Genomic DNA, 22,284 nt, shown 5'->3' with positions numbered 1-22,284 from the left:
GTCTGAAATGGTTACATTACCACGAGCTTTTGCACATTGAAAGAGGGCAAACGTATCCATTCAAGTCTTACTCTTTCTCAGGAAAATTACACAGACTCCTTCATATAGATGACATCCGTAGCTACTTTGTCGAAATTGTTCCTTCCTAATATTGTTTGTGATATTTTATGCTGTTTTCCTCTCATTATGTTTGCTTACTGGGTTTTACTGGTATTTAAGTAAACCGTGTGTGTGTGTGTGTGTGTGTGTGTGTGTGTGTGTGTGTGTTTTACCCATCCCACTTGCTGAAACCTCTTGTGAATTTCATTAAATTTTATTATCTTGATTTACCAGTCTAATAATCACTTCGTCTGTGAATAATGATAACTTTATGTCCCCCTTTCCAGTTGTGATAACTTTTATTTTGGTTTTATACTTTGCTTATACTGTAGAGATTTCTGGGCAACGTTGCCAAATGATGTTAATGGTTGACCTTTTTGCATTACCCCCAACCGAAATGATCAGCCTCTAGGAAATTCCTTCTTCTTCTTCTCCTCTTCCTCCTCCTCCTCCTCGTCCTCCTCCTCCTCCTCCTTTTCTTTCTTCGATTTTATATATTTGAGAGAGAGAGAGAGTAAGCACCGGGGGAGAGGGAGAAGCAGACTCCCTGCTGAGCAGGGATCCCAATGTTGGGGCTTGATCCCAGGACCCCGAGATCATGACCCAAGCTGAAGGGAGCTGCTTAGTGGACTGAGCCACCCAGGCACCCCTAGGAAGTCTATTCTATTTGTGATGGTAGTTGTAGGTTTAAAGTAGACATTTTTAAAACATGATAAGAAAAATTACCTGTATTTTACCACTTGTATTTGTGATTCTTTTTATATCAGAAATGGATATTAAATTTTACCATGATTTTTTGGTATCTAGTCACATGATCATATGGATTTTATTTATGTGTTATTTTCCTAGATTTTCTATTACTAAATCTATTTTGTGTACCTGAGCTAAATAATCTGTTTATGGGGAACTGGTTTAATAATATATTAGAGGAATAATTTACAATAATTTGAGATGCTTTCCCTCTTTTTCTGTCTTATGTAATTGTTTATATAGCATGGGAATTATCAGTTGTTGAAAGATTGAAAAAAAAAATCATTGGAAAAGCCATCTGGCTCCAGTGTTGTTTATTCTAATTTTCTTTTTATGGAATGCTTAATTAATTTATTGTCATTCTTTTTTGTTTAATAACAAAGGCTTTTCAGATTCTGAAAACAGGTTTGGTCCTATCCCATAAGCATTAAACATCATTGTTCTCATCATAATAGTTTCTAAAGAGTGTGAAATTGTGGTTTTGATTTCCTATTTGATATTAGAGTTATTTAGGATCATTCTTATTTTCCCCAGCTGGAAGTTTTTATTTGTTTAGAATTTTGCTTTTATAATTTCTAGTTCTATCTTATTATGCAGAGAGAATATAGTGCATACCTCTATGTATACAAAGGCATTATTGATCTTTATGTATACCCCTTATTATTTTTATCCTGCATATCAAATATCTCAAATATTAAAGTATTGTTTCTGTCTGTGTCAGATTTTCTGGGAGTAGCTTTTCTAATTTATTATTTTATTTTTTATTCTTGTAATCAGACGTTTCAAATTTATAATAGACACATCTTTATCTTTTGTGCATCATTCTATTGTTAAAACTTAAAAAGACCTTTCTACTGAAGATCTTTTTTTTTTTTTTTAATTTCAAACCTACAGGATATTGCAAGGATAGCACAATAAACATCCATATATCCTTTCCTCAGACTCACCAGTTGTAAACATTTTGTCATATTTTCTTATCTCTCAAATGGTTGCTAGGTATCTCCTCAGAAAAAGGTCAGTCTTCTGTAAAGCCACAATACAATTATCAAATTCAGGAAACTTAGTATTAGTGTAATATTAGCATCTAATATATAGTTCATATTCCAGTTTCCTCAATTATATAAATTAATTGTCCTTTAAAGCTTTATACAATCCAATCCAGGATTCAGTAACATTGCATTTGATTGCCAGGGCACCCTGAAAATTTTAATCAATATATTATATTTTGAACCAATGGGCTATACTATGGTTTATCATACATAGTGAGGTCTTAAATTTGGTGTTATTTCTCATAATTATGCATTTTTTCCCAACACCTTTGGTAATTTCTTTTCTTTTCCCTTGATTTGTGTTGCTTCTGCGTCTGTATGTAAAATTCATACGTGTGTATGCACACATGTTTATCCCCTTTTTCCTTTAATCACACTCCAGTACTCCAGGTTTAATTACTGTAACATCGTTATAAGCTTTAATACTCAGTAGTGGTTTTTCACACTTCTTTGTTTAAAGGACATTCTTTTTTTTTTTTTTTTGGATTTTATTTCTTTATTTGACAGAGAGAGATCACCAGTAGGCAGAGAGAGAGAGAGAGGGAAGCAGGCTTCCTGCTGAGCGGAGAACCTGATATGGGGCTCGATCCCAAGACCCTGAGATCACAACCCGAGCCAAAGGCAGGGGCTTAACCCACTGAGCCATCCAGGCGCCCCAAAAGACATTCTTAACTATGTTTCTTATATTAAACAAACAAACCAAAAAACAAAACAAAGCACCTCCCAATGAAATTGCTAGAATTTTCAAATTAGGGTCATACACATCTTCAGGCCTCCCAAATGTCACCTAACTAGCCTCATGTTTTATGAAGAAAAAAAACCTCAGTTTGTCCCGAACAGGCATTTTTACAGTGTGTGATGCTTTCATCCAGGACCAGAGCATTTCTCTCCCTTTATTTGTCTCCCACTCTGCCAAGTCCTGTGCTAGAGGCTGGCGAGTCTCTCTTTTAGTTCACTCAGTAGAGAGCTTTATTTTTCCTTCCCATGTCAGTCCTGTACATTTCTTACTTGTGTGATCCTTAGCTGTTTTTAAAGGACTCTATTCTGAAAGGACTTTTTATTACATCCTCTAGCTTGTGTTTCATGCTGTACAGTTTATTTATCTCTATCTTCTATCAAAGCACTTTACTGAATTCTTTCATTAATTTTAGGGGCCTTTCAGTTGATTCTCGTCGATATATTAGGTCACCGTCATATTATCTACAAATGATGATAAATTGCCTTCCTTTCTAAAATGTGTATCTCGTCTGTTTTGGGTCTTATTGCATTGGCCGGACTTTTCCCATTTTAGATGCAAGTTCTAGAAGTAAAGTGACTCACTCAGCATGTCAGACAGAGCGGGGGAGTGGTGAAGCCAGAACGAAAACCCCGACCTTGCATTTTTAGTTCAGTGCTGCTTTAGAAAATGTTACCCAATCAAGGTCATCTATCCAAACACCAGCTAAATGGCCTCCTATCTATCCAGTTGCTTTTCCCCAAAGGAAGGTTGATGTTTTTACTGTTTACAGTCCTCCCTTAAAAGGTTTATGTGTGTGCATGCATGTGCATACACACACACACACACACACCATGTGTGTGATGATGATAAATGATATGGAGAAAAATGAAGCAGAGAAATGTAACAGGTTATGTTAGGATTGGGGTTGTGTTTTAAATAAAACGGTCCAGTCAGACTTCATTGGCAGAGATGAAGAAGCAAGCTTTCCAGGGGCTGGGTATATTTGAGGGAAGAGCATTCCAGGCATAGAAGGTAACAAGTGCAAAGGTCTTGAGATGGGAGCATGGGTAGTGTGTTTAAGGATTGGCAAAGAGGCCATGTCACTAGAGAAGAATTTGAAGAGATGAGATCACAGAGTTTATTTGGTTTTGTTTTTAAGATTTTATTTATATAAGAGAGAGAGAGAGAGAGAGAGAGAGAAAGCACAAGACTGGTGAGGGTCAAGGGGAGAAGCAGGCTCCCCACTGAGCAGGGAGCCCGATGTGGGACTCATTCCCGAGACTCCAGGATGGTGACCGGAGCCAAAGGCATTGACTTAACCTACTGAACCACTCAGACAACCTGAGACCAGAGAGTTTATAAGAGAGGGCCTTGGAGACATTGCAAAGATGTTGCCTTTTACTCTAAGTAGGTAATCAGTCATGTTTTTAAAGGGTCACTCTAGCTACTGTTTGGAGAACAGATTACAGGGAGCAAGAGTGAAAGCAGGGAGATGAGTTGAGAGGCAATTGCACTAGTCCGGTTGAAACATGATGGGGTTTTGGCCACGGTGGTAGCTGTAGAGGTGTTAGAAGTGGTCAGATTCTGGATATATATTGCAATAAGATCCATGGTAGTTCTTGTGTATGACATTCTGAACAAGAGAAGACCTATGATTAAGAGGGGGTACATAAGGATCATAACCAGGTCTTCCACATTTTGATTTAGTATATCTCATTGCAAGTAAGTGCATGCTCAGTTAAAGCTAGTTATACTTCTTTTAAATATTGGAGAAGAGGGTATAGAGCTCTGGCCATCATCAGATGGTTGTCTGGCTCTTCCTTAAAAGGTTTCTTTTGCTTTCATCAAATACTAAGTCAAACTTAATTTGAAAATGGTTATGGCTCCTTTACACAACATATTTCTTTCTCTAAAACTTCTATTCAACATCCACTTTTGTTAAATTTACCAAGTGCAGTTCAATCACAGGAAAGTCCAAATGGAAAACAAAGCAAATCTTTGTTGTCTAATTTGATAACACTCTAATAATGATGCATGCGGCAGTTGGGTTGGCTCCAGCCAACTTTTATAGAGCACTTTACTGTATAGAAAACGTTCTCTAGACACATTATCTCATTTACTTCCCACACTATCCTGTATGTGCCCCTCTTCTCAGAATCCTTCCCTCTTTGAATTCCTCGTTTGCCCTCACCTCATTGGACTATGCTGAGCAGTTAATACCTGTCTCCCCATTTTGGTCCTGAGCTCCCATCAACCAGGGATCATGTTATTTTCAGATTTACACCTGCCACTCTACAGTCACTGATGAATAAAGGAATAAGCACATGGAAGATGGGGGGCAACAGGTCACACAGCTAGTCAGAAGCCAAGCAGAGATGCACTTGCACATGACAAACTGCCAGTGTGTACCTCTTCCCATTGCCTTGCCTTTCTTAAGGGCTGTTGTGCTAGGCAAACAGTGGTGGAGGGAAAACCAGGAATTCCCAGAGCCTTAGAATAAAGTTTGACTAACTAAGACATGTCATTGTAAATTTCAGCTTCTTAGTTCCAAGTGACCTTTAATGTGGGGAATGTAATTGCAAGGCTAGATCCTGTTGGGGATTATAAAGCTTACATTTGTTTCTTAGCCCGGCTTGCACAGTAATGCCAAAGGTTTATCATAGCATTTTTCTATTAAAATGTGTGCATAGTTGAATGCTAAAGCACAGACTTTTGAGGGAGAAAGAACATCCAAGATTATTCAGTCCATTTCCCTCATTTCTTTAACAGCTTTGTTGAGGTATGACTTACATACCATAAAATTCACCCATTTAAAGTGTACAATTCAGTGATTTTCAATAAATTTATAGGGTGGTGCAACCATCACCATAATCCCATTTTAGAATAGTTTGTCACACCATAAAATACCCGGTGCCTGAGGGCAGTTGATTCTTGCTCCCACCTCCAGTCCCAGGAAATCACTTATCTGATTTCTGTCTCTCTAAATTTGCCTTTTCTTGACATTTCAGATGAGTGGAATCATATAATGAATAGTCTTTTGCATCTAGCTTCTTTCATTTAGCACAGTGTTTCTGAGCTTAATCCATATTGTAGAACATATCGGTAATTTGTTTCTTTCATTGCTGAATTATGTTTTGTTATTTGGATATGCCACATATTATTTGTTTGTTCACCAGTTGATAGACATTTAGATTGTTCTAGTATTTTGGCAGTTATGAATAATACTGCTATTAGCATTTATATACATACAAACCTTTGTGTAGACCTATGTTATCTTTTCTTCTGTGTAGATATCTAGTGGAATGGCTGGGTGAATAGTAGTAGCATGTTTACCTTTTCAAGGTACTTCCAAACCATTTGCCAATGTGGCTATACCATTTTTTTTTTAACCTTTCCAGCAACAATGTATGATGGTTCCAGTTTTTCCTTGCCTGTGTCTACACTTGCTATTGTCTGTCATTATACTGATAGCCATTCTAGTGGGTGAGTTGGTAGTTTCTCATTGTGGTTTTAATTTACGTTTCCCTAGTGACTAATGAGGTGGACCATCTTTTCATGAGCTTTTTAGCCACTTGTATTTCATCTTTAGTGAAATGTCTAGCCAGATCTTTTGCCAGTTTCTTAATTGGGTTGTTTGTCTTCTTGTTCTTAAGTTGTAATGGGTCCTTATGTATGTTGGAAGGAAGTCTTATCATACATATGTTTTGCAAATATTTTCTGTCAACATGTAGCTTGTCTTTTCATTGGTTTAACAGTGTCTTCTGAAGCCCAATTAAAGAAAAATACCTAATGACATCCAACTCATCTCCTTTCCCCTTCTAATAGATCATGTTTTTGGTATTATATGATCCACTTTTTCCTAATCCAACATCATGAAGATCTTCTCCTTTGTTTTTCCCTAGAAGTTTTATACTTTTAGCTCTAACATTTGGGCTATGATTTATTTTCTGTTAGTTCTTATATACAGTATGAATTTAAATTTGTATTTTTGCATGTGGCTATTCAGTTGACCCAGGATCATTTGCTGAAAAGATTATTCTTTGATCATTGAATTTTCTTGGATTCTTTGTCAAAAATCAGTGGATCATAAATGTAATGGTTTATTTCTGGACTTTCAGTTCTCTTTGATTGATCTGTAAGTCTATCTTATGCCAACACCACACTGTATTGATTTTCATATTATAAAATCAGGAATTATAAATCCTCCAACTTTGTTCTTATTTTTAAAAATTGTTTTGCTTATTATGGATCTTTGCATTTCCATATACATCTAAGTATCAGCCTGTTAGTTTTTGCAAAAGTTCTCCTGAGATTCTGATAGAGATTGCATCAAGTCTTTAGATAAATTTGCTGAGAAATGCCATATTAACAATATTGTCTGTTCCAGTCTGTGAACATGAAATGTCTCACCATTTATTTATATCTTAAATTTTTTCAACAATGTTTTGTACTATTCAGTATACAGGTATTTCACTTCTTTTGATTTACTTCTAAGTATTCCTTTTGGTACTATTGTGAATGGAATTGTTCACTTAATTTCATTTTCAGATTGTTCTTTGCCAATGACAAATATACAATAGATTTTTGTATTTTTGTTTTGTATCTTGTGACCTTGTTGAAGCTGTTTATTCTAGTTGGGATGTGTTTATCTGTGTCTGTTTCTGTGTCTTTGTGTATTCCTTAGAATTTTCTATGTATAGGATCCTGTCATCTGCAAATAAAACCTTAACTCCTTTCCTTCTAGTGCCTTTAATTAACTAGACTCACTGGCTAGACTGTCTAGCACAATGCTTTATTTCACTGCTTAGAATCTGTAGTACAATGATGAGTAGACCTCTTTGTCTTATTACGCCTTTATAGGGAAAGCATTTAGTCTGTTACCCTTGAGGATGGTTTTTCACTTACATGTTTCATAAGTGGCCTTTATCAAGCTTAGAAAGCTTCTCTCTGTTTCTAGTTTGTTAGTACTTTTTATCATTAATATGCATATAATCTTGGCAATTTTCTTCTGAATCTATTGAAATTATCATGTGTTTTTTCCCATTTATTTTAAATACATGTCATATTGAATTAATTGATTTTTGGATATTAAATCAACCTTGCATTTCTTGGATAAATCTCAATTAGTTATGATGTATAGTCTTTTTTATATGTTACTATATTTAGTTTACTAATATTTGGTTAAATTTTGGGGGTTCATTAATCATGAAGGATTAGACTGTAGTTTTATTTTAATGTAATGTATTTCTCTGGTTTTGTTATCAGGATTTCATAGAATGATGAATTCTTTCCTCTGCTATTTTCTGGATAAGTTTATGAAAAATAAGAATTACTTATTCTTTGAATATTTGGTAGACTTCACCAGTGAAGCCATATGAGCTGGGCTTTTATGAGGGAAGAATTTTAATTACTAATTTAATGACTTGTTATAAGTACATTGAAATTTTCTACTTTTTTATGACTCAGTTTTGGTAAATTGTGTGTTTCTAACATTTACATTTCATCTAAGTTGTCTGCGTTTTTTGGCATAAAGTTTCTTATGGCATTTCTTTATAATTTTTGAAGTATCTATGGGGAAAAAATTTAAAAAAAAATATCTATGGGGTCAGTAGTGATGTCCCCTTTTTCATTCTTGATTTTGGTAATTAATATCATCTTTCTCTTTCTCTTGACCAGTGGAGAGAAAGAGTTGCCGACAGTGTTGATCTTTTTAAAAAATCAACTTTTGTTTCACTGATTTTTCATTCTTATTTTTATGTCGTCTATATCATTGATCTCTAGTCTAATCTTTATTCTTTTCTTCTTTCTGCCTGCTTGGAGTTTAACTTGTTTTCATTTATCTTCTATCTTAAGATGGAAACATAGGTTATTAATTTGAGACCTTTTTTCCCCTCTAATATAGATGTTTAAAACTATGCATTTTCTCCAGCTACTCCTGAAATTGTTAGTGTAGACAGTATTCTTCAGTTTATTCATTGCTCTTGGAGACAGATTGTGCTGAGCCCCTCACTCTACTGTTCAAGAAGACCCACACCATAATTTTTAAATATGAGGAAGTTGAGGAATTTAGAGGTTACTTTAAGTTGGGTTCTCCTGGAAGAAAACTCATAAACCAAGGATTTAAAAGCAAATGATTTGTTAAAGTGTTGTTCCCAGTAGAAACTAGTTTGAAACAAAGGGAAGCTGGAAAGAGAAGGTAAAGAAACCAAATAAGGGCACGATCCTGTGGGGTTCTCTGGACAGTGAATTACACCTTCAGTAGGTCCCCCTTGAGGTAAAGGAGCGGGCTTTTTTCACTTCTGCCCAAGACATATACTGGAAATGCTAGCCTAAGGCAGAGTACAGGTGAAGGCTGGGAAAGAGGAGGACTTACATTTTCCAGCCCTTTTCACTAGAAAGGGAGGCACCGGTAGTTTTAGAACAACTCTGAAGAGGTCCATGAGGCCCCCATTAACATCAGAGCACACAAAATCAGGCTGATGGACACACAGGACCAGAAGGAGTGATTAAGAAATGTAATAACTCTTGTGAGATTAAATTACTTGCCCAAGATCACACAAATATGTAGTTACTGGCAGATTTTGCACTAGAAACTAGGTTTTTAAATGCTAATATTATATTTTAATCAGATTTATTGGAAATCTACTAAAGATGTGTTACATGAGCCCTTGTTTTATTAAACATTTTATTTACTGTTTATTAACAATTTTTTGATGACTAAAGGCTCTACTATCTATATATGAATGAACTCTGACGCCAGTTGGTACTGTCTGGGACCTTTCCCTATAGTCATTCTAGTCACCAGAAGGCCCTGTGGTAATCTAGGAAAATATAGAGGCTAAGCAGCTTCCTACTATTTCATGAAATTGTATTAACCTAAGGAAGCACAGAGACTGCATAAGAGAAAATGAAGCTAACCTTGGTGGGGAGTGCATTTACCTTTTTCCTATAGATAACTTAGTCAAGTGTCCTTTGGAAGAAAAGGTATTAGCAGACCATGTAATCATTAGTCAGTGTGTTTGAATTAAAACTTTATGGCTTAAAAAAAAAAACTTTATGGCTTTACCTGTTTTTAGTATGCTAATATTAAGGGTTTCTTAGTTGACAAGTTTGCTAAGTCACAAGACCTTCTGGAATAAAGATATTTGCTATTGGGGAGCCTTTTGTGTATAATATTAAAATTGTATTTATAAAACAATTAAGTTATCTATAAGATAAATATCTATAAAAGAAAGGCTTTCCCTCATTGATTTCCAGTATTAAATCAGAGATTTGTTCCCGCAGAAGAACAGAACTGTGGATGATTTACCAATATTTCATTGATGATTACATCAGAGTGGCTGGGTAATAGGGATCCTTTTCTCTCTCTTATCTCCTTTTCAAATTTTATAAGATGCAAATTTAATAAGATGTATTTTCTTTGACATAAAAATAATTTTTTTAAAAAGAGGATTATTTTATGGGTTACAGTACAGATGATGGTTCAACTTTGGGTATGCTAAAAAATAGTGTGGTCTCATGGTTAAGACGGAGGGCTCAGGAGTCAGACTGTATTCAACTCCTAACTTCGGTGTTCAGTGATGTGACTCTGGGTAAATTTCTGGGCCTCTCTGTACTTTTTTCCTTTTATTCTGTCAGAGTAAGATAATAGTATCTACCTCTTAGAGGCATTATGAAGGTCAAATTAGATCATGTGTTGAATGAGTTTAACATGGTGTCTAACAGATAGTAAGTGCTCATTCAACATTTTCTGTTGGGTGAAGTAATCATTGCAGTACACAGCAGTGGGAGCTATGATAGGAGTATGGACAGTGAGCTCTGGGAACAGAGAAAGGAGAAACTAGCTCTGGTTTGCAAGAAAGACTCCTTGGAAAAAGTAACATTAGATGTGGGTCTGGATTGGATGAGGAGTTCTCAAGATGGGGAAAAAGGCATCTTGGGGAGATGGAACAACATCTACAATAGCATTGAAGCATGCAGTAAGAATTGACATGAATGGGACATCTGGGTGGCCCATTCGGTGAGGCATCCCATTCTTGATTTCAGCTCAGGTCATGATCTCAGTGTCATGGGATTGAGCCCCATGGCTGGCTCTGCTCTTAGCACAGAGTCTGCGTGAGATTCTTTCTCCCTCTTCCTCTCCCTTCCACTCACACACACTCTCCCTAAATAAATAAACAAATAAATAAATACAATTTTAAAAAGAGAAAAATTTGACACGAACATTTGAAATTCATCTTATAAATTTTGCCAAGTTTGTTTATTTAGTAAGTACTTAGTGAATAGCTGTTATGTGTTTAGCAGATATTAGAGCTGGGGGTGCAGGAGTAAACAGACCTCATGACCTCATGAAGTTAAGAGACTGTTAGGAAACAAGCAGTAAGCTAATAAAAGAAATAACCAGGTAAGACATATTTCAACTGTGATGAAAGCTATAAAAGAAATAAATCAACAGGTGTAATAGACAGTGATTCAAGCAAACTAGTAATTATGAATGAATGCTATGGTTGATTGGAATGACCCAAAGCAATGATTTTCAACATAGTAAGAATGTTGGAGGGGGATATCTTGCGAGGGTAAAGGTAGAAATATCAGAATTATCTAGATTTGTGATTTTATAGCTGCGCATTAAGACCATCTGGAGACCCCTTTTTAAAAAAGTACTGCTGCAATAGCCTCACCCCTAGAGATTCTGATTTGGTCTGAGGTGGGAACAAAGAATAGCATTTTTAAAAAGTCTTCTGGGCAATTAGAATGTACAGCCAGAGTTGGGAACCACTGTTCTTGAGCAACACACTTCTGATTTTGAAATGACTATTCTCTGCCCTCACTTGAAAAATCAGTGACAGTGTCAACAAAATACTAGTTAACTGAATTCATTAAAAAGATCATGGTTGATCATGGGAGACTATGGACTCTGAAAACAACCTGAGGGTTTTGAAGGGATGGGGTGGGGGTGGGAGGTGGGGAGAACCAGGTGGTGGGTAATAGAGAGGGCACGTATTGCATGGAGCACTAGGTGTTGTGCAAAAACAATGAATACTGTTACGCTGAAAAAATAAATTAATTAATTAAAAAAAAAGATCATGGTTGATCAAGTGGAATTCATTCCTGGGGTGCAAGGATTGTTCAACATACACAAATTAATAAATGTGATACATCCATCACTTTAACAGAAGGAAAGGTAAAAATCATATGATCATCTCAGTAGATGCAGGAAAAATATTTGACAAAATGCATTGATCATTCATGAGTTTTTTTAGAAGATGTCAGTGAATTAGGTATAGAAGGAACATACCTCAATGTGATAACATGACACGCCCACAGCTAACCTACTCAGTGATGAAGTTGAAAGGTTTTCCCCTAAAATAAGAAGACAACAGTGCTCACCCTCACAACTCCTATTCAACATAGTAGCCGAGTCCTGGGCAGAGCAGTCAGACAATAAAAAGAAATAAAAAGTATCCAAATTGGACAGGAAAAAGTAAAATTGTCTCTGTTTGCAGATGACATGATCTTATATATAAGATATATATGATAGATATTATATATAACATATATCATATAATAACCTTGTAACAAAAGAATTATAATAAGGGATAAATAAAAATTCAGTAAATAAAGTTGTAGGATGCAAATCAACATATAAAATTAGTAGCATTTCTCTATACTAACAATTATCTGAAAAATAAAGAATACAATCCTATTTACAATAACATCAGAAGAATAAAATAGGAATAAATTTAAGGAGATGAAAGATCACTACACTGAAAATCATAAAACACCGATGAAAGAAATTGAAGAAGAGCAAATAAATGGAAAGATATCCTGTTTATAGGTCAGAAGAATTAATAGTTAAAATATCCATACGACCCAAAGTCATCTATAGATTCAGTGTAATCCTTATCAAGATTCCAATGCCGTTTTTATAGAAATAGAAAAAACAATTCTGAAATTCATATGGAACCACAGAAAATTCTAAATAGCCAAAGCAAGCCTGAAAAGGAAGAACGAACTGGAAGCCACACACATCCTGATTCAAAACTATATCACAAAGCGATAGTAATAAAAATAGTAAGATAATTGCATAAAAACAGACACATTGACCAGTGGGACAGAATTGAGAGGCCAGAAGTAAATCCACACATATATGGATATATACATATATGAATATATGTCAGACTACTATTTGACAAGGAAGCCAAGGATATGCAATGGGGAAAGGATAATTCTTTAATAAATGGCATTGGAAAAACTGGATATCCACATGCAAGTGGATGAAACTAGACCTCTGTCTTGTACCACTCACAAAAATCAACTTGAAATGGATTAAAGACTTAATTTAAGACCTGAAACATAAACGTCCTAGAAGAAAACATAGGGGAAAAATTTTTAAATTGGTATTAGTGATGCGTTAATGGAAATGACACCAAAAGCACTCACAACAAAAGCAAAAATAAATAAGGGCTATATAAAACTAAAAAGCAAAACAAAACAAAACTTTTCACTGCAGAAGAAATGATCAACAAAATGAAAAGGCAGACTTAAAAATGGGAAGTAACATTTGCAAACCACATATCTGTTAAGGGACTAATATTCAAAATATAAAGGGAAATCCTACAACTCCCTAGCAAAAAATAAGATAATCTAATTAAAGGTAGAGAAAGGACATGAATAGACAGTCCACCCCCCCCACAAAAAAGGCATTCAGTTGGCCAACAGATACATGAAAATTTTCTCAACACCGCTAATCATCAGGGAAATCAAATCAAAACCGCAATGAGATATCACATCATACCTATTAAAATGCCTGTTATCAAAAACACAAAAGATAACAAAAAACATAAAAGAAAAGGGGGCTCTGTACACTGTTAGCAAAAATGTAAAGTGGTACCACCATTGTGGGAAACAGTGTGGAATTTCTCAAAAAATTAAAAAAATATATAATTACCCTATGATAAAACAATCTCACTTTTGGTTATATAGCCAAAGGAAATGAAATCAGTGTCTCAAAAAGATATCTTCACTACCAGCCTCATGCAGTTTTGAAGTCTTGTGGCTTTTTATGAACTCCACAGTATGCACTAAAAGGGCAAAAGGCAGTTAGAATCTTTTTTTTTTTTTTTTTAGAATCTTTTTTTAAAAATTTTATTTATTTATTTGACAGAGAGAGAGAGAGAGATCACAAGTAGGCACAGAGGCAGGCAGAGAGAGAGGGGAATCAGACTCCCTGCTGAGTAGAGAGCCCAATGTGGGGCTCGATCCCAGGACCCTGAAATCATGACCTGAGCTGAAGGCAGAGGCTTTAAACCACTGAGCCACCCAGGTGCCCCGGCAGTTAGAATCTTAATGATATTCTAAACACAATTTCGATCTTGCAGATCACCGAAGTGGGTCTCGAGGACATTAGGTGGACTTCCAGTCCCTACATTGGGCCGCCATGGCTCCCCCCATCACATAGGGATGCTTGTCTCACTCTGCCCTATCTAATGGCTTTGAGACTGAATTGTTTGGGAAGGAGCTAGAACAGGGCAGTAGAAAAACTTTGTTTTTTTTTTTTTTTAGATTTATTTAACACAGAGAGAGATCACAAGCAGGCAGAGAGGCAGGTAGAGAGAGATGGGGAAGCAGACTCCCCGCCGAGCAGAGGGTCCAACATGGGGCTCGATCCCAGGACCCTGAGACCATGACCTGAGCCGAAGGCAGAGGCTTAACCCACTGAGCCACCCAGGCGCCCCCAGTAGAAAAACTTTGAATTTTACTTTTAAATATTGAGGTTGGTTGTGGTATTGATGAGTTAATTCTGAAATGATTTTGTGTGTATTGTGTGAGAGAGTAAATGGGTAAACAATATTGATTTTGGAAAGGAGGGTTTTTACTGGAGGAAAAAGGATAAATAGGCAGTAGGGAGAGTGAACCATCTTGTGTTAGTGGATTTGAATTGACATTATCAGTATGAACTAATGGGTATGAATTTATGAAGCCTATTTCTGGGAGAATATGGACCCAAATGTACCCTTTATGAACCTGGGCAATCATCACCTGCGAACCACAGTCTCCTCTCTGTCACCTGACTTCAGCATTCTGCATGGATAATAACAGCCCCTAGCTGGAGATCTCTTCCCGGATACACAAAGGGGAACCATGGGATGTGTTATTGATTGACGGGTGCCCCAGATAGGTCCCTGGTCCCTCACAGAGGAGCATGAGTTCTCATGCAGACCGTGGGCTCAGGAATCAGAAGGGGCTTGAGTCTCTGGTGGCTGGGCCCTCTAACACCTGAAGAGAAATTGCTGCATGCCTTGCTCTTCAGGGTGTCTGAAGCAACTGTTCTATATGGGCTGGAGTCTTGGGACATGAGAGAAGAGTGTTCTAGTCTCAAGAGATATGAACTAGAGGATTGAAGTTGCAGGCAAGGCTAAGTCTGAACAATCGGGAAGAGAGGGCTAGGGGCAGTCACCGTGACAATGAGGGTCAACAGTGGACCTTGAAGGTGAGCTGCAGTGAGGAAGCAAAAGCCAGGGAGAAGAAAGAAGGCACATGCTCCCCTCTGTTGAAATATAGCTGTTTTCGGGGTCTTGCAAGAAGAGACTCTCAGGAGAACTTACGCAGAAAATATGGTCACAAATGTTGGTCTTCTCACTGGGAGAGGTAGAGGGGGTGTCCCAGGACAGGGAAATGGGTGCATAAATGCTGTATGTTGTGAGGTGAGCATCTTAAGATCCTCTTATACTATCAGGATTTTTCTACTAAAGAAAGGAAAAAAAATCCTTTCTCTTCACAAAGGCTCCTGAATAGTTTATTGTAATGACTTCCTTTGCACTTGAGATAGGACTTTTGGAGAGTTCTTCTCATTTAGGTATGATTTTATCATTATCCGCATGCATGCTGAAAAGAGCTTAGATAGGTGTATTTCCAAGAGAATGATGATCAGAATAAAGAAACAAAACAAAAAGAAACTATCTTGTCCCCGCCCCACCCACCCCTGCCCCCACTGCCTAAAGTGGGGAAGGACAGTTGTATAACTTGCACGTGCCATCTCTTCCTTCCTCCTCCTTCATCAGAGTTTCCTGATCTTGGAGAGAGGCTGGGTCATCTGCCAGAAAGATTTTTATGACCCAATGGTTTATAGTTTTCTGGCCGTGGTTTTGCAGATTTGCCTCTGAATGGAAAGCTGCAGGCACAATGGGCCTGAGGATGTTTCTGGCTATACTTTGGCACATTCATCCCAATTGTATGTGAACTGTATGTTGACAGCGCAGTTTAACACACCCCTCCTCAAATATATCCTTTGCTAGGCTTTGTGATTTCAGAAGGAGCTGGGTAGGAAAGATTTAAGTAGTTCAAGTGGCCAAGTAAAAAATACTCAGAAGGCCCTTTATACATTTTGTTGGCTTCTAGTAAAAGAAGGAAGGTAGAGAAATAAAGGACACTGGACTGTAAATGAGAAGTCTGGCTTTCTACTTTTGCTGCAATTTGACAAATATGGGACACTCTGCTGTCGGCCTCCGCCTCTTCTGTAATCTGGCTACTGAGTGTGGTTGAATTGGCAGTTGAGTCGTCAATAGTTAGATTGGTGTCAGGATCACAGGCTGGCCCCTGGAAACAGGTTTTGTCTCCATCTATAGCCTTTTGTGGAATACCAGACCAGTCCTGGGCAGTGCTCAGGCCAGCCTTGTGCTTCTTCTTGATCCATTCCATCATTTTAGGGCCAAAGACAACAGAAAGTGATTCCAGGAATGAGATTCAGCCCCAGTGAAGCTCCCAAGGGTTTGGGTTCTCAATTTAGAGGGCAAGGGTGACAGAAGGAGTCAGGAGTAGCATGAGACTTTTGGTCTTAGAAATGAAAACATTTACTACAAAGATACAGATGTAGTGAAAAGAAGGGGCATATGCACCCCAATGTTCATAGCAGCAATGTCCACAATAGTTAAACTGTGGAAGGAACCAAGATGTCCTTCAACAGATGAATAGATAAAGATGATGTGGTCCACATATACAATGGAATATTCCTCAGCCATCAGAAAAGATGAATACCCACCATTTGCATCAACATGGATGGAACTGGAGGGAGCTATGCTAAATGAAATGAGTTAAGCAGAGAAAGAAAATTATCATATGGTTTCACTCATATGTGGAACATAAGGAATAGAGCAGAGGACCACAGGGGAAGGGGAGGAAAACTAAATGGGAAGAAATCAGAGAAGGAGACAAGCCATGAGAGACTCTGGACTCCAGGAAACAAACTTAGGGTTACAGAGGGGAGGAAGATATGGGGATAGAATAACCAGATGATGGGTGTTAAGGAGGGCATGTGTTGTGATGAGCACTGGGCATTATATGCCACTAAAGAGTCACTGAACACTACATCAGAAACTTATGATGTACTTTATTCTGGCTAACTGAACATAATTTAAAAAAAGAAAGAAAGAAAGAAATGGAAACAGAGGTCTTCTCACATCGACAGGGTTAACCCAAGAGTAGTTGGGGATAGACTGGGCCTCAAGGGAAGGACTCACAGATCTTTGCAACTCCTGTTCCTAGGGATGAGGATGTTCATGCTTCCCAACCTGGTCAGGAGGATATGAGGGCTAGATAGGCTGGAGAGCCCAGTTCCATCTGGTAGGGCTGAATAGGCTGGATAGCCCAGTTCCGTCTTTTATGGCTGGATAGGCTGGAGAGCCCAGTTCTGTCTTGTAGGGCTGGATAGGCTGGAGAGCCCAGTTCCATCTTGCAGGTGGTATTACAAGCTCCCACAGGTGGACCCAAGAGACTGTTGCTCCTTCACTCTTCATTGCCTTTTGCTCTTTCCCTCGTAGATTAGAGTTCCATGAAACATAAACCCTCAACAAGCGATCCTTAACACTCTAGCCAGATTCAAAGTTTTACTGAAGACTGGTATTACAGTAAAACGTTGGGAGTCCAAAAACTGTTACAGACACCCCTCCACTCTCACCTTGTGACCTCTAGGCTTGGTTCTTAGATCTTTGTGATGTTTTTCAGAGATTGTTTTGAGCTTAGCTGTCCTGATAAACAAACTAATTGTGTCATTGAGAAGAACTCCAGGGTTGAGGAAGAGGGAATGAGCACCGAAGCCCTAATTTAATTTAGGTGTTTATTGACTTCAGTTTTATGAACATATATAGATGATGTCACACACACACATATACAGACTCTGATGTCATACACATTTAGGTGTGCACACACCTAGGTGACAGTCACCTGGATAATACACCCACTCGTTCCAAGAGTATATATGTTTGCTCAGTTTTTAGACACCCAAGTCCTATAGATGCTCATTTGGACATTGCTCACACTCAGATGTAGTCTGCATTCCCAGAAAGATAGGCTACATTCACTCACATGCCACTCACATGCCTTCTGGGCCACTGAGCTCTCATTCAGATGTGCCCATCAAACAGTACATATGCTTGTTGAGCCATTGCTCACCTCAACTCAGATACCACATTCTAAATGTGGCAAACATTCATATGCCCGTTTCTTTCCCATTTGCATTACTGATGATCCCCATGCTTAAGGAGATTCAGGGGAAGACTTGCCATGTTGGATGTGGCATGTTTCCTTGGATCAGTCCCTCTGTATCCCCGTGCCTCTGTCTTTGCCCAAGTTGTGCTTCTTAACCAATTAGCTCTAGATGGACAGCCTGATCGTAAGATGGTAGCCCTTACCACATTCCATCTTCATAAACCATGTGCTAGCTCACTATGTCGTCTTTAAATGATTGGTTTGGGGCCACTGCTGCAATCACCTCATTAATTCACAAGTTTCCTGGGGGCACTCTTCGGGAAATTGATCTTTTGTCTTAGGGCATGAGTCCCAGAGATCTATGCAATAAAGTTCTTCTAAAAGAGGAACATTCATTCAGGGCACCTAGGTGGTTCGATCAGTTAAGCATCTGCTTTTGGCTCTGGTCATGATCTCAGGGTTCTGGGATTGAGCCCTGCATCAGGCTCTCTGCTCAGAGGATAGTCGTCATCGTCGTCTTCTCTTCTTCTTCTACTCTCTCTCTCTCTCTCTCTCTCAAATAAATAAATAAAATCTTTTTTTTTAAAGCAGTTCTCAGAACCATCCCTGTTAACACTGTGATCTTGGACTTACATCCTGCAAAACTGTGAGAAAATAAATGTTTGTTGTTTAAGCAAGAAAAAAGCACTTTTGAAGAGAAGTACAAATTGTACACATTCAAGGAAGTAGTAAAATGCTATCCAAATGCACAAACATTAGGATAACTTTTATTTAAAAAAGCCTACACATTTGGCATATAGCTGGTGTTGAATAAAGGCTTGGTCATCTCTTCACACACTAGCCCCTCCTCACTTACTTCCAATTTTAGTATGTGTGCTGCCGAAGCGAGCACTCCTTACTTCTAAGTTGAAAGGAATGGCACAAGATCACTAGACAGGAATTCAGAGTATTTACTGTTTATCTTAATTAGGGATTCTGTATCCAGTCATGTTTGGTTTCATGCCTGCTTTCAGCTTAGTTTGGTTCACTTGAACAAGTATTCACTGATCACTGTATGGGTATCAGGCAGCCTACTCAGCAGTATATGGTGGAGGGAGAGATAACTAAACCACAACTCCCACTGTCCAAGAGGTCACAGTCTAGCCAGAGGAACAGTAGTTCCATGTACATATTACTGTAATCCTAAGAAGATATCCATTAATGAATTGTAGGGGAACTAAGGAGGAAGACTCATTCAGATTGGGAGGGTCTAGATGGCATTCATTGAGGAGATGAAAGACTCAGCCTTTAGGGAAAGGCTTCCACCAGCAGAAGTGGAGGACACTGCAGGGAGAGGAAGCATGAACTGATGATGGCATGGGGTGGGATCCACAGGACGTTTGTGCAAAGCAGGAGGTCTGGAGCAGCTCAAATCAGGGACTAACCCAAGAGTTTCCAAAAGACAGGAAGCCAGGCACAAGTGTCCCCAGGGCCAGGATGAGGAGTTTAGATTATATCATTCAGATAATGAAGAGTTTACGAGAGCGCTTGAAGAGGGACAGTGTTATATTCAGGAAGGTCAATGAGTTGCATAGTTGATAAATAAGTTAGAGGCAAAGAGACAAGTTGAATCCAGGTAAGAGGTAGGGAAGTGCCCAACCTCAGCATTTTCAGTGAAGGGAAAGAAAGGAAAAGGGCAGGTGCAGATTGCGGATGTCAATAGGGCTTTTTGATGGTAAGTGCAGAGTGATATCCAAAGAGGTAGGAATTGAGGATGAGCCCCATACTCAAGATCTCATCATTTGATGGGCAATGCTACCTTTTTCTAAGGAAAAAAATGTAGAAGGAGGAGGCAGATTTGTTGGGCTTGGGACCGTGTTGCCTTTTGGATATATCCAGTGTGAGCTGGCCTTGGGACATCTAAATGGAGATAGGTTTCTACAGAACAGTGGGCTTATTCATTCTAAATCTTGGGAGGGAGGTTTAGTTGTAGATAGAAGTGGTGATAAATAACAAGTCCATCCTTTCAGATAGTTGCTCATCTTCCTTTCTTTCCTGTCCAGTGTTTATCAGCTGGTTGTCAAGGAAGAGCGACTTCAGAAGTCACGAAGGGCAGCTGACATCATTGAGTGCTTTTCGGTGCCTGTGAGCTATAGGAATGCCTCCAGCCTTGATTCTCTACACTACTTTGCCGCTGAATTGAAGCCTGCCAATCTGCCTGTCACCCAGCCATTTACAGTGGGTGACAATAAGACATACAATGGATACTGGAACCCTCCTCTTTCCCCTCTGAAAAGCTACAGCATCTACTTCCAGGCACTCAGCAAAGCAAATGGAGTAAGTATGGCCACATGGAGGTCATTTCTTGCCTTGTGTGTATTTTCCTGTTCTCAAATGAAAAGTAGCATGGCTTTAGAGCAAAGCTTGGCAAACTAAGGCCTGGGGATCAAATCCAGCCCCAAGCCTCTGTGTGTGTGTGTGTGTGTGTGTGTGTGTGTGTGTGTGTGTGTGTGTGTAAGTGTGTAAACTTTAATACAGCAATGCCTATTCATTTATATAGTCTAAGGTTGCTTTGATGCTACAACAGTATAGTTGAGTAGTTTATTTTTTTTAAGATTTTATTTATTTTTTATCGGAGAGAGAGAGAGCAAGTGCACAAGCAGGGGAGGGGAAGGCAGAGAGAGAAGCAGGCTCTCCACTGGGTGATGAGCCCGATGTGTGACTTGATCCAGAATCCTGGGATCATGACCAAGCCAAAGGCAGATGGTTAACAAATGAGCCACCCAGGTGTCCCAAGTTGAGTAGTTGAGACAAAGATGTTATGCCACATAAAGCCTAAAATATTTACTGTATGACTCTTTACAGAAAAAATTTGCAGACCTCAGTAACAAAGTTAAAAGGTCTGCAGTGCCTGGGTGGCTCAGTCAGTTGAGCATCCAACACTTGACTTTATCTCAGGTCATGACCTGAGGGTTGTGGAATTGAGCCCCATACTGGGTGTGGAGCCTGGGTGGGATTCTTTCTCTGCCTCTCCCTCTGCCCCTCCTACCCACCTCCCCTACCACATACCCATAGGTGCATGCACACATGCTCCCTAAAAATAAATAAATAAAAATAATAAAAGATAAAAAGTTCTTTCAGATTACTTCTGGGTAAATCACATGCCTACCTGAAGATCAATTTCCTCACCTACAGAATAATACCTATCGATTTATTATTTATGAATGAACTGAACATGTTGTAGTTAATCAGTGAATGTTAACTCTTTTGTTATTACCAGTAGTCACATTAGAAAATGTTTTCTCCTCCCAAAGACAAGGTAACCTTTTTTAATGTCAAATATTTCCTTGGTCAAGATGGGATGCCAGTCATAACATCACAAAAGCACAGAGCTGGAAAAGATCTAAAAGGTCACTATATACCTACTTCCCTCCCCCTCCACATAAAACAATCAACTTTACAATATCACACTTAACTGGTATTAGTGCATATTCCTGAATAACTCCAGTGACAGACAACTTACTCCTTTACATGGTAACTTTACTGATCTCTGGGATGGCTGTAGTTCTAAGAAGTCATTTTATTGTGCTGCTTGAAATATGTCTCTTATTATAGCTTCTATGCATTGCCATTAGTCCAGACTCGTAGGTCCCAAGAGAACCAATGCAATTGCCTTCTTGGGCAGCATTCTTTCAGTTCCATAAGATCTTTCTTACCATCTACCTCCCCTCTGTTCAAACATACCATCTGATCTTATTCCTGAAAGTTCAGTATCTTTAGTTCCTCTTATGACTCAAGTATTTCCTATCTAGGATGATTTTGTGGACATATCTCAGGTTGCTGTATTTCACTCAACAAATATATAACAAACACTGCCATATGCTAAGCCGTATAATTCATATTAAGGTTATAAAGTAGGTGCCCTCCAAGAGCTTTCGTAACATAGGGGAATCTGGTGTGTACCACATTTCACAGTATTTCTGGAAAAGTGAGAAGCTCACTGGAGAAGGAAACGCTGAGACAAAAGCAAGATCTGGTGAAGTATGTGGAGACTAGCCTCTGTAGGCTCTGGTGGCCAAGATGGAGAGTTTAGTCTGTCAGTGGAAGTCATTACCTTCCGAGAAACCTGGATTGAGGAACTAATTAACATTTTAAATGTCCACATAGCCATTTAAATTCCACATTGATATTTCAGTTCTGCAT

At 38.4% G+C, this 22,284-nt stretch overlaps 1 protein-coding gene across 13 annotated transcripts in view; it reads left to right on the top strand.

Moving 5' to 3' along the window:
• The window catches only part of PTPRT (protein tyrosine phosphatase receptor type T), a 1,093,025-nt gene that overhangs the window by 802,950 nt on the left and 267,791 nt on the right, over window positions 1–22,284 (top strand). For all 13 annotated transcript variants that reach the window (XM_045981319.1, XM_045981314.1, XM_045981318.1 and 10 more), the window contains exon 12: window positions 20,145–20,418. In XM_045981319.1, the coding sequence (XP_045837275.1) occupies window positions 20,145–20,418 (274 nt within the window). The remainder of the gene's footprint in view (window positions 1–20,144; window positions 20,419–22,284) is intronic.

Source organism: Meles meles, chromosome 16 (genome assembly GCF_922984935.1).
Source record: "Meles meles chromosome 16, mMelMel3.1 paternal haplotype, whole genome shotgun sequence".
Taxonomy (NCBI): Eukaryota; Metazoa; Chordata; class Mammalia; order Carnivora; family Mustelidae; genus Meles; species Meles meles.
Note: the sequence above shows the minus strand (reverse complement) of the source record. Positions and strands in the feature narration are given on the sequence as shown.